The 12,829-nt window shown below is 43.0% G+C and overlaps 1 protein-coding gene across 4 annotated transcripts in view; it reads left to right on the top strand.

Annotated features, from left to right (window-relative positions):
* tet3 (tet methylcytosine dioxygenase 3) overlaps positions 1–11,919 on the top strand; it is a 36,262-nt gene extending 24,343 nt beyond the window's left edge. For all 4 annotated transcript variants that reach the window (XM_025896903.1, XM_005472976.4, XM_019365521.2 and 1 more), the window contains 7 exons: positions 795–888; positions 2,261–2,469; positions 3,429–3,579; positions 3,752–3,841; positions 4,083–4,220; positions 4,349–4,703; positions 4,852–11,919. In XM_025896903.1, coding sequence (XP_025752688.1) covers positions 795–888; positions 2,261–2,469; positions 3,429–3,579; positions 3,752–3,841; positions 4,083–4,220; positions 4,349–4,703; positions 4,852–6,650 — 2,836 coding nt within the window. In that variant the 3' untranslated portion in view covers positions 6,651–11,919. The remainder of the gene's footprint in view (positions 1–794; positions 889–2,260; positions 2,470–3,428; positions 3,580–3,751; positions 3,842–4,082; positions 4,221–4,348; positions 4,704–4,851) is intronic.
* The last annotated feature ends 910 nt before the right edge of the window (positions 11,920–12,829 follow it).

Below are 12,829 nucleotides of genomic sequence, written 5' to 3'. Positions count from 1 at the left end.
CTCTTAATCAGTAATGTCACACTTTTCCTTGGTTTTTGAAAACATGGAAAAACTGGAAAGTTTTCCCAGTTTTACAACATTTTTTGAAACACAGTACCTTTAGAAACTGTACCTGCACCTAACTACATGTGTGTAGTCTTTTGGGGGGTTTGAGTATAGCTCTTAAAGGTGACCTTCCTTGCTTGCTGTTACAGTCAGTTCTGTAAAATTCAAAGAATAGGGTCAGAATATGCAATTTCTTTTTGAAGGTTCAGGCTTTCACGCTTCTCTAAATGCTCCTTTTCACACTATTTTTCTACTTTTGGATCTGTGTGATGTCAGTGAGAGTGGATATCCTGAATATGACCATCACACAGGTACAGAGAACTGGCTGCATGAACGCCACACCCACCTGAGATTTAGGCCTTCTGTTTGTGAGACGGTAGCTATTCAAAATAAAGCTGGCTTAAAGGAAGATGAACAGTTTGTTCCAGACAGTGAATGAATTTGGGGGTCTTCACCAAGTCTGACTTGAGATAAACAAGGAGTATTTTGAAATGTGCAAAGCTTTTCTACTTACATGGAGCTGGAAATGAGCATAACAAGTCCCCTGTAGCAAAACATGAAGCTGTAAAGGTTCAGTATTTAAATGCCCCAGTTCCTTGCGGTTGGTTTGGTTTCTCTCAGGACACCAAAACATAGAAATGACTGCAGTGTGTTTTTATATGTAGGACATTGAGAGTGTCAGGTTTTTGTGTCACAACACTAAAGTCAGGCATGCAGTAAAACAGTGAATTGCTTCTTTCTGTGTGCAGGTTTGGAGAGAAGGGGGAAGCCATCCGGATTGAGAAGGTGGTTTACACAGGCAAAGAGGGAAAGAGTTCCCACGGATGTCCTATTGCTAAGTGGGTAAGTAGCATCACAGCACATCCAACATGTGGTTTTGGAAAATACTGGATAACTTCCAACACACATGCCTACAACAGACAGTAAGTAATAGTGTTGAGATATATGTCTCTACACTGTATATAAAGGAGGAACATATCATAGCTTTTGGATCTGAAAAGTGAAGCCAGTGCTAAGTGCCTTACATCTGCTTTATTTCTAACAGCCAGGGGAGCAAAGTCTTGAGTTGGAGCCTATAAGATGTTTACTGCTCGCTTGATTCAAGCCTCAGTAAAGAGGATGTTAATTTTATAAATGAATGTTCCACTAAAGAGCCCGTTATACCCTCTGCCTGGTATCTGGTGAACAGCACCGGTCAAAAAGAGTTGACGCCCTAGCTGCTGTCGTGCACCTCTTGACTCTTGTTACATGGTGCTATAGCTGCAACCAGGTTGATGACACGCATGTACAATCGTGTCATTTTTACCTCGGTTTCAATGATGAATACAGAAGCTCAGCGGTGCATAGATTATACAGTGGGATATGCTGCAGCAGTTTGAAAAGATGAGGTTTTGTTTCCAGTTTTGCCTTCGTCTTCTCCTGTATCAGCGCTGATGTGGAGGGACTGTCTAAGTGGCGATGCCTATTGTTCGGGAGAATACTGCAGCAGGTACCTGTGCCGCTTTCCGATGATATCTCCAGCAGTGCACAAAGCGACCAATGGGCTTTGACCAACCAAGGCCCTAAGAGTAAAGAGAGGCTGACTGGGTGCTAACATTTGTGTCAGTTCAAGTGAAAGATTTTAAAAAAGTGAGAGTGAGGTTTTTTTTTTTCAGTGTTTATCCCACCTGACAAGACTGACAGCCTGTCAACAAGCAATTTATGTGGCTTGTGTGTGTGTGTGTTTGTATAGTGAGGGGCCCTGGGGAGACACACGGGCGAGTTGTCATCCACAGTGAGCAAATCAGTAGGACGTCTCACTCTGTGACAACTGCCTGGCCTCCTCTCCTGTGTCACCCCTGACACATCCTGCTAATGACTTTATGGATTCAAAACAACCACCCTACTGAGGGAGGGTGACTGTGTGGGTGTGTTTTGTGACAGAAAGACAAGGAAGCTAGGGGAGCCGACTAAAAGAACTGGTATTCAGTCACAGAAGTGGGTCAGACTTTAGTTCAAGGAGTAAATATCCTTCTTAAATAAAATGTAACCCTCAAATATGTCTGGCTGTGTCAGTTTATCAAAATATATGGGTGTGCTGGACATCTGCTGGCCAAATGCAGGAACTACAAGGAGCTCTTGGAACATCCTATTAATTGACTGAAATTGTATTTGACTTCATTAGCATTGGATTTTTCTGTGCGAGTAAAAGCTCACAAGCTTTGTTTCCTGTCAGGTGATCCGTAGAGGCAGCGAGAAAGAGAAGCTGCTGTGTCTGGTGAGGCAACGTGCAGGCCATCACTGTGCCAATGCTGTCATCATCGTCGTCATTATAGCCTGGGAAGGTGTACCGAGAGCCCTGGCTGACAAACTGTACAGAGAGGTCACAGACACGCTCACCAAATATGGCAACCCCACCAGCCGACGCTGTGGCCTCAATGAGGAGTGAGTAGGGGATGGCTAGTTTTTCATGTGAATATGTAAAGACAGAGTCAGGATGTCTGTCAGCAAATGGATGCACTTTTGAATATATTGATTATTGATATACTGTTTAAACTCTGGGTATCTTTTTCACACATGCCACACATGGTTGTCCTGAACATTTATAAACATCCTTAGACAGAAGTGCGTGTGACAACAGTAATGTCTGACTCAGTCCGATTAGACATTAGCCTGTCTTAAACCTGCCAACTCTCTAGTACAAAGTCAGAGTGGTGTTGGATTTCACCCATGTGGGAAAGCACAGGTTATTGTTCATTACATTCACTGCTAGTCAGTCATGTGTCCAGCCTCTTTGCATGTTCAGAATGCTTCCTTACTATTGTTGTATTTGTATTTCCAGTAGTGGGAATAAGTCAGAAGCAGTGGAGAACTGTGGAAAATATCCTGACTGGATCAAATTTGTCCAAAGTTCATATTCATGACATAAAAGTGAATTTTAAGACAAAAATTTCGACAAAAATGAAATGTGTACATTTTGTTCTGTGTTATACTGTTCACCTAGTACCCAGCCCTTCAGCTAACCATGAGTAAATGTTAACACACCCCCGTGTCTGGTGGCTTAGATATGTGAACCACTCACCATCTGGGATGGAGAAATAAGTCTTGCTTCTATCCTCTATGTAAGCACTGAAGCTGCCTTTGTGTTTCCCCCCAATATGTATGTAACATACATACAGAAACTTTGACATATAAAGCAATACTAAAAAACCAGACATTATTAAAATGTTTGGCTTAAGTCTAAGATGATCTGCTGTAACACCATTCAACATTCATTGCTTCAAATGAAACCAACTGTCTTGCTAACACTCTCAATTACAGTGGTGCACACGAGGTAGTAAAACATGCCAGACTGCACGTCTTCTATGAATGAAGCTCAGTGTGCTCTCTGTCTCCCCCTGCAGCCGTACTTGTGCCTGTCAAGGCAAGGATCCTGAAACTTGTGGTGCTTCCTTCTCTTTTGGTTGCTCATGGAGTATGTACTTTAACGGCTGCAAGTATGCCCGAAGCAAAATGCCGCGAAAGTTCAGGTTACAGGGAGAACACCCTGAAGAGGTACTCATCAAGCATTGTATATGTACATATATATGCAAATGAGAAGATTAATATTATTTTTTTATTTCAAAATTCTTTTCTCTTCTTGTTCTTTTCAGAATAGTATCTGTAAATTTTAAGATACCACTTTATAGTGTTTTGTCTGACCTGTGATCCATGTTTTCGTCATCAGGAGGAAAAACTCAGGGATAACTTCCAGCATCTGGCAACTGAGGTGGCTCCTGTGTACAAGCGACTAGCACCACAAGCCTACAGTAACCAGGTGTGTTGTACAGGCACGTCTATTAGCAAACCAACACAGGAAAGAAGATCTCAGCAGGAGATTTTTCTAAAGACACAAAAACAACTTGCATGCATTACTACCTTATCATTTAGTACACCTGTGAGGACTTGGCTTTGAGAAAAGAAGGAATCTTAAGTGTTGTGTTTCTGTGTATTTTAAGAATGCAGAAATTAGTCCCTTCCTATAGCTGGTTTAATGCTATCTCTGTCCTTTACTTCAGTGCCAGACAGAGTCCAAAGCTCCTGATTGCAGGCTGGGCTTGAAGGAAGGCCGTCCATTCTCTGGAATCACTGCTTGCATGGACTTTTGTGCTCACGCTCATAAGGACCAGCACAACCTGTACAATGGATGCACAGTGGTAAGATCATTAAACCTTTCTCTTTTTTTGCACTGAATGATGGCTACATTGTTCTTTGTTCATGAGCTGAAAATGCTACATAAAAAGTGCGGCTGTTTTATCACACACTCTGTGCCGCGCTCTGCCAGGTGTGTACTTTGACAAAGGAGGACAACCGAACAGTAGGAGAAATCCCAGAGGACGAGCAGCTCCACGTGTTGCCTCTTTACACGGTGTCCCCGACAGATGAGTTTGGCAGTGAGGAGGCCCAGCGCCGCAAGATGGAGACGGGAGCTATCCAGGTGCTTAACGCTTTCCGCCGTGAGGTGCGCAAGTTGCCCGAACCTGCCAAGTCATGCCGACAGCGCCGACTGGAGGCAAAGAAGGCTGCCTCAGAGAAGAAGAAAAATAAGCTCATCCAGCAGGCAGGGGAGACGCCGGAGAAGACGGGGATCAAAGCCGAGGTCTGCGTTAGCAGTTCCCCTCAACCCCAAGGCAATAAAGGTTAGTTACTGTTTTAGATCTAAGTAACTAAAAATGTCCTTTGCGTTTACCTGTTATCATCTACCGGATCGTAAAAACTGAAATACTTTAAGATTTTGACTTGTTTGTAACCTGTTTTCCTTACTTTTCTTTTGTGTCAAACAAACAGCAATTATAAAACAAGAGGTGAAGCCCAACATCAAAAAGGATCCCTTAAACGGATCGATAGATGGATATTCTGTGCAAGCAGTAGACCCAGTAAATCCCATGTATACAAACCCTGTCTACTATGCAAGGGGAGGCCTCCCCACAACTGGCCAGCCCTCTGCACCTGATACAGTAAATGGTTTCCACACCAGTTTGCCCCCAATGGATTATGCCTACTACAGGTGCTCACCCAATACACTTTTCCCCCCTGTACTGAGGACCTACGAGGGTCGAAATGGCTCTTTGCCCAGAGCTGGCTGTAAAGCTGTCCAGGTAGATCAGAAGCCTGACATTCAAAACTTTCAGTCCAGGGTGGCCCTTTCCTGCTCCAGCCAAGCGGAGCAAGCCAACCAACCAAACCACACGACTTACACCCAGGCCCCAGTTTATAGCCAATCCCGTCCTTCCTCTGCCTCCTCTGAGTCCTCCAACAGAGGCACGCCGGTCATCAAACAGGAGCCTATGGATGTGCCAGTCTATGAAGGCACGCTGCCGAACCAGGTCGGAGCCAACACATCAAGAAGCACCCCGCAACCTGTGACCTGGTCTGGGCACAAGCTTAATGGAAGTTTTATTCCCACCACTTGGGATGCCCATCAGAAGCATAAACAAAGTTCCGAGGCCTCATCAGAAAAACAGCAGCAGTTTCACCAGCATCTCCAGCAGCGGCAGGCCTCTCCTTACCCGCAGCAGTGGTCATCCTTCCTTGGCTTAAACACTATGAGGGCTTCCCCTGCCCCATCACCGTCACTCCAGGTACCTCCCTCTCCATCTCCATCCCCTCAGCTAGGCACAGTGGTCCAAGGTAACATACATCAAGCTTCCCCACGTCCTGGCACTCCCCGCCCAAGCACCCCTCACTCGGTTACCCCACAGCCCGGTGTCTCTCACTCAGGCCCACTTACACCACGGCCAAGTACCCCACGTCCAGGCACCCCCAGGCACTGGGTGAGCCCCGTTGCTAGCCCACAGCCGCAAACATGGGGCATGGGGCCTTATAGCCCTGGTATGAAGCACAGCAATCCTGCAGGGGCCTATCCCGACAAGATCTGGTCCAAGACTGGAGAAAGTCGGTGTTCCACTCCGGTTGGGCCCCAGGAAAAGGCCTGGAAATCTTTTGGAGGTTCTGTGGCAAGTAACACCCCTTCCCCTGCTCCAGAGGGTCGCCTCTTCCCCGATGCCCTGCAGCAATCAGATCAGGCCTGCTACACGCCCAGCCGAGCAGAGAGCGACGTTGAGAGCACCAAGAATTGCGAAGATGAGGAGGATGAGGTCTGGTCTGATAGTGAGCACAACTTCCTGGACCCTTACATTGGCGGGGTAGCAGTGGCACCAGCCCACGGCTCCATCCTAATCGAATGTGCTCGTCGGGAACTACACGCTACCACTCCACTCAAAAAGCCTGACCGCTCCCACCCCTCCCGCATCTCCCTGGTCTTCTACCAGCACAAGAACCTCAACCAGCCCATGCATGGCCTGGCTCTGTGGGAGGCCAAAATGAAGCTGCTGGCAGAGCGAGCACTGCAGAGGCAGCAGGAAGCGGCTCTCCTTGGCCTCTCCCAGGAGGATATCAAGACACTCGGGAAGAAACGCAAGTGGGGCGCTACGGCGGCAGGCGCTAGTCCAGGACCTGGACAATCTAAAGACAAGAAGGAGGGGCCGGTGACGCGGTTAGCCCCCACGTTCTACACCACCTCTACGGTTACCGTGTCTCCCTATGCCTCCACCGTCGTCACTGGGCCCTACAGCCACTTTGTGTGAGGACACATAGACACAGAGTGACTGATAGCTACAGAGTGGTGCAGTGGAGGGCTGGAGAGAGAGCACTGAGCAGAATCAATGTCTCTCAGCCGTCCCGCAGTCTGGCATCCCTCCATCCTGCCTCCCTCTACAGTCCACTTGGAGGAGGGGGACATTTTTATTGTTTTTTACCTCATGTCAGGCAGTGGTTTGGGCTTCAGACACACTGCCTGTGGTGCTCTTCCTCTCTTTTCCCCGGAGAGGAACTCCATTGCTTTTTCTTGTTTATAGAATTTTAATGATTCTAATTATTGCTATTATTATCAATATTATTATGATTGTTACTGTCAATGTTGTTATTACAGGTATTATTATGATGAAGACTTGTTTTTTTTATTGCTCTTTTCATTAATGTTATTATTAATAAGGTGATCTGTTTTGTTTTGGTTTTATATTTTTGTTAAATCAATCAGTCTGAGTTTGACAGACTTGGACACTTGCTTTTTCCATGTTTGGAAAACATGCACCCTTTCCCCCCCATTTGACTTTCTTTGTTCTTATCAATCTTAAAGCTGTATTTAGATGAGGAGGAGCCATTATCTCCCTGATACGGCAGAAAAATCAACAATATAGTAACCACAATCATTTCTTTTAGTTTATAAAGCCATTTCTGGGCCTTTTTAATGAATAATCCCGATAATCACCATTATGAAGATCGTGATCAAAAGCTTTTTTGATTTTTAATCAATCAGTACCAGCATCACCACTGTCAAATACGCCACTGACAGTATGTTTTTTTTATTATAACAAACAACCATCTACACAAATATTAAAAAAGATAACAGTAAGGAGGGAAATCACCAAAGCCCTTTTGCTCCAGGTACTTAGAAAAAGCGCAGCAATTGGTTTCAAGTGTCATGCTGAAGGAAGAAAATAGTCCCCAGGCTCAGAATAACTCTTAAGCATTACTGCGAGAAACCTTTGCAGCTTGCCTTGTCGTGATGATGAGATGATGCGCTCCTCCTACTCTCCCTTCTAGCTTCTGACTGGTGCTCAGCTTCCTGCTCTGATCGATTTTCATTCCGCTACTCTTCATGGCACTCGATGCTGTATTTAGGTGCTCTAACTCAAATTCGGCTCAAGTAGTATTTGCAACTAAACATTTGTGTTTCGGCCCAGGTGGGATACCAGAACACTGGGATTTACTGCTTTTAACACAAAGGTGCAGAACTTGTGTCGCGCTAGGGAAAAGCCCTAACGAGTTATCTCACGGATGCTTTCCTCTGCTCTGTGCGGAGAGCTGAAGTTCTCATACCCGGTGCTCCACAGAGGCCAAAACAAGCGATACTATTTGTGCAAGCCATTTAACCCAGATCTGCTATCCCCACATAGAGAGACGGAGCAGGTGGCACTCTTTTATCTTCCTATAACATTCAAGTAGGAGTGAGCACTTCCAAGTGTAAACTCTAGAGGGCAGCGTCGACTGCTGTTTCAAAGTGGTGTGTACAAACAAACCTATAAGCACTTGGGATTCATTTAGATGGCAGCCTTGTCTCATTGTTGCTTTAACCATCCATGGCCACTAGAGGGGGCTCTCCACCCTGCTTGCTGACCATAGATTGGACTTGATAAAACAGCTGAAGGCAAAGCTGACATTACAAATGTGCCACAGATGTGAACGGGAAACCCTTCGTGGGTTAGAGCAGCAGGAAACAGTGTTGGGACAGCAGTGCTTTTGGTGCTCATACACACACTCTGGTGCTCTCCTATTACACTTGATTTACTGTGAAGGGCCCACTCCTTTCTCTGCATGGTGCTGTCATCTTTGAGCAGAGCGAGGCGTGTCCTTCCGCAGGCACCTTGTCACCGCAGAGCCAGCCAATCAAAATGGCCACCGTGTGGTTCAGCTCCGCATTGGGCTCAAAAACTGGTTTCCTTTAGAGGAGTTTTTATTTTATTTTTATTTTTTTTTGCAGTTTGTTGTGGCATGTAGTGATTTTTGTCTCAAACAAAAAGAAAAGTACACTGTACAGGGCAGAGAAAGCACAGTCATTCACTGCATTTCTTGGTAACCCATTTAGCAGTGCTTTTCACAGAGAAAATAGTACTGAGAGATAAAAGGGAAACCGTAGAAAATTTCTGTAGCTTCCAGGGTTTGGCGCCGAACGCGAGCGCATCAGATTGATGAATCTCTCACTTTGCGTGCGAGTGTGTCTGAAAAGAGCCAAAGAGAGAGACTATTTGATAGCCTGGCGAGAGTCCGTAAATCGCTCGTTTTTATTTCCCTTTGTGGTCACATGGTTCACCTGCAACATGTGTCAGAAATGAAAATGAGAGACTGCTGATGCAAGCCGACTCCCAGCTGCTGGGCGGTCGTTTGGGCCAAGGCCCTGGTCATCTGTGAAAGACCCTGTTACCTCTCCCGATTTTCTCCAGCTCTCTACCTCACGCTGTAGAGACACTGGTCACAATCACGACTTGCTACTGAGGGCAGAGAATCATGCATGTCCCTTTGTGTGCTCTAGATCTCCACACTCATTTTAACCTGCTTTTTTTTTTTTTTTACTCTTATTTATTACTACATGGTGATAATGATAATGATTGTCTTTGATGTTATTGTTTTTTTCATCATTTTTTATATAGCTAATACAAATTGTACATAAAGAAGAAAAGATTTATAAAAGCACTTTTAATCTTGATTTTAATGACACAGAAAGAGCCGATTATTGACAACTTGAAGCTTTTTTTTTTTTAATTTCCTCAAGAGAGAGATAAAAAATGTAAATATCAAACTATTTAGGTAAGATTATTTAACTTGTGAGGAAAGTAACAAAACCACGAATGACATGGGGGTATTTCTGAAGTCTCTGACAGCCCTGAACATCAGTAAACAACACTTGGCCCCAGTGTGTTGTGTGCAAATCTGTGCTTAGTCACTCTGCTGTTTTTGCTTTCCTAAGTACTGTACCCCCTGTCGGCATGCGACTGACAGAGCCCCAGAAATTTCTGAAAATGATTTAGTCAGCCCAATTATGTAACATGAAACCACACTCAGCTGACTCACTGGCAACAGTAAAGCGAAAATAAGAGATCCCCCGTGTTGCAGTTGTGCTAATGTAGGAATTTAGAGTTTTAGCTTGACAGCTTTCAGTTGTTGTGATTTTCATTTTTGTTGACAATAGTCTCAAACTCTGTGACAGATTCATGACAGCATCATATTTTTAAAAAAACAAACAAACACCAAAATCGGAATAATGTGATTCCCACATTCCCATGAGCGTGATAAGAGTTACCTCTTGGCTAGTTTACTAGCTTGACTTAAGCAGCTGATTAGCTTAGCTTAGCAGAGTGGCTGAAAACATGGGGAAACAGCTAGCCTAACTAAAATCTAACTGCCGGCACTTTAAACCTCTTTAACACACGTTAAGTAAGCTTTGTCAACACCACTGTCACATTGTGATTTTACTGGGGGTTAGAACCCAGGCTAACAAAACCACCAGCAGATATTTCATAAAAAATAAAAAAGAATCACTGCTAGCAGCCTGGAAACCGTCTGGTACACATTCCCCTGCAAAGAAAAAAAATCTAACAACAAGAAAACAGAGTGAGCTTTAAAGCTGCTGGCGGGCAGATTTTGTCACCTATGTTGCTTCCTGTGTGCCCGGTCTTTATGCTAATCTCAGCTGTCTCATAGCTGCGGCTTCATATTTATCATACAGACTTTAGAACAGTACAGAGTTTGTCTTCTGAGTGTCAACAGGAGAGCGAATAAGAAGTTTTTCAATAATGAACTATTCTTTTAATATCAAACACCCCCTATAACTATACTGACTGCCACGGAGCCAGTCTGAGGTGACACATTGGGTGACGTTTTAATGAGTTACTGCCCAGCAGTCTTTGTCAGTTGTGTTACCACCGCCCTGCTTGCTTAGATGTCTCATCATTATTATTCGCTCTAGCTTTTATAATAGCCAAGTATGCACGTGGCAGAAAAATCACATCTCCCCTGCGGAAGACTGCAGATCTTTCATTTGCCATGATAATTAGATGACCCACGCCATGTCTAACAGTAGTTTGATAGTACAGTAACAAGACCCATTTTACTTATTGAGCTTAAGACTTGCCCATATATTAGTCACACACACACACACACACACACACACACAACACAAACAATTACCGAAACAACAAAAGGGTGCTGAGGATATGGTGCATATGATATCTTGGTGACTTTGTACATTTCTAAATGCTTCATAACTTTGGTAGATGGTTCTCATGAGAGGCACCACCTCCCAAGTGGACAAGTACTGAGATCCTGGGGGGTGAGTCGGTTCAGTCGGTGCTATGATGCTATACCTTAAAAATTCACTGTGTTAAAAAAAATACAAAAAAGGAAAAAAAAGCGAGGGATAAATAATTACCACAAATATTTTTCTGAGCTCTTCGAATGTCAAGAGAACTATACTTTTGATTAAAGCAGTTTCACAGGAAGGGAAGCTGCCCTGGTGCTGACTTTATGAAAAGTCTTTTGTTACAACGCTACAAATTTACATCTCTTTTTGAGGGCAGGTGGTGCACTCAAACTGTTGATTACATTCTCTATTAATCTTCATTCCATACTGTACTTGAATTCATTTAAAATAGGACGAGATATAGAATCATATTATATGAAGACTGTTAGCTGGGTTTTACATTTGGTACTTTGCAAGTACCAGAGGCTATTCAAATGATCTTTTGAGTATGTTGTACATGTTCATGTTAACTGAATGCTAAGATATTTGAACGACACAAAAAAAAAACAAAAAAAAAATTGCGTACTGCCTCCCTCTTCCTCTCCCAAGTGATGCACTTCCTTTACTCACTCCCTCTCTTTCTTCTAAATTTTGTATAGTTTGTGACACACATAGATAAACACACATAGATTTGCATCTAACTGTGTACGGCCCACAGTCCTAATTTAACGCACACTTGAAATTTGGGATAGAGACCCTGACCCATAAAATTAAATAAAAGGAAAAGAAAGAAAAAGAAAGTGAACCAACACAACTGGCAGCTACATTCCTTTAAGTTTGAGGATTGTTCTTGGTTCTTTATTTTTCATGTCAAGGATGCAGTATGTAAAAAAAAAGGAAAAAAAAGTGTTTTTGTTCAGTCTCTCTCTCTCTTTGTAGCTGTATGGTGTATTATGTGAATACATAGTGTATGTGGTTAAAAAAGAAAAAAAGAATAAAAAAACAACCCACAATATTGTTTTATGTTGCGCGATAAATAATAAAATTGAAGTGAAACACGTGTTGTTCTTAGTGACTTCATTTCTTGGTCAAGTTGTATTTAATTCTGGTTCCAAGTGCAGCGAGGATCACTGAGTCCTGGCCTCTGCTCAGTGAAGGCTCATCTCAAGGATCTAAAAAGGGAAAACTGTAAATATTCAATGTGTTCTAGTCTTTCAGCCATCGAAAATGCAGCTGGGGAGAAAATGTGAGGGCATCATAGAGTGGACATGGGTTAAGAGAGAAAGTGGTGACCAATTTCTTTCAATTCAATAAAGACATATTGCCTAGGTTCTCAAAAATGTGTCTGTGGTGGTGAGAGTAGTCCTGCTTCTGAGGGGTTCAAGGCAGCTTTTTTCAGCTCATGTTGGTATATCTGGTCTCCTTTTGTGTAATAACGTCTCTATAACTTCAGACCAATAAATAGAAAGGTTTACATGTTTTTTTTTCAAGGCTGTCATAATCAGTGTTGGTCAAGTTACTTGAAAAAAGTAATCAGTTACTAATTACTGATTACTTCCCCCAAAAAGTAATCCCGTTACTTTACTGATTACTTATTTTCAAAAGTAATCAATTACTTAGTTACTTAGTTACTTAGTTACTTTTTAAAAACACGATTTACAACCTGAATAGGTGATAAAGCGATAGATCTTTCAGCCCAATTCTACTTTTTCTGCATAATTCATCATACAAAATGTAATCAAATGGAAAAGTCTCTTTTTAAAACTTGTTTTATTAGTTTTAATCTTTTAACTTTATGCATCAAGCAAAAATTAAATTATATGCAACATTCTCTGACTGGAAGAAATTTGTTTAACATTTAAACCTATTTTCTGCACATTCCAGCACATAAAATAAAATATATTTTTGTGTTTACACTCACTCTTTCAAATAGATGCAAGTGAAACACAGCAGAAAATAAATCAAATC

Source organism: Oreochromis niloticus, linkage group LG12 (assembly GCF_001858045.2).
Source record: "Oreochromis niloticus isolate F11D_XX linkage group LG12, O_niloticus_UMD_NMBU, whole genome shotgun sequence".
Classification (NCBI taxonomy): Eukaryota; Metazoa; Chordata; class Actinopteri; order Cichliformes; family Cichlidae; genus Oreochromis; species Oreochromis niloticus.
The sequence above is the reverse complement of the archived record's forward strand: the minus strand, read 5'-3'. Positions and strand labels throughout refer to the sequence as shown.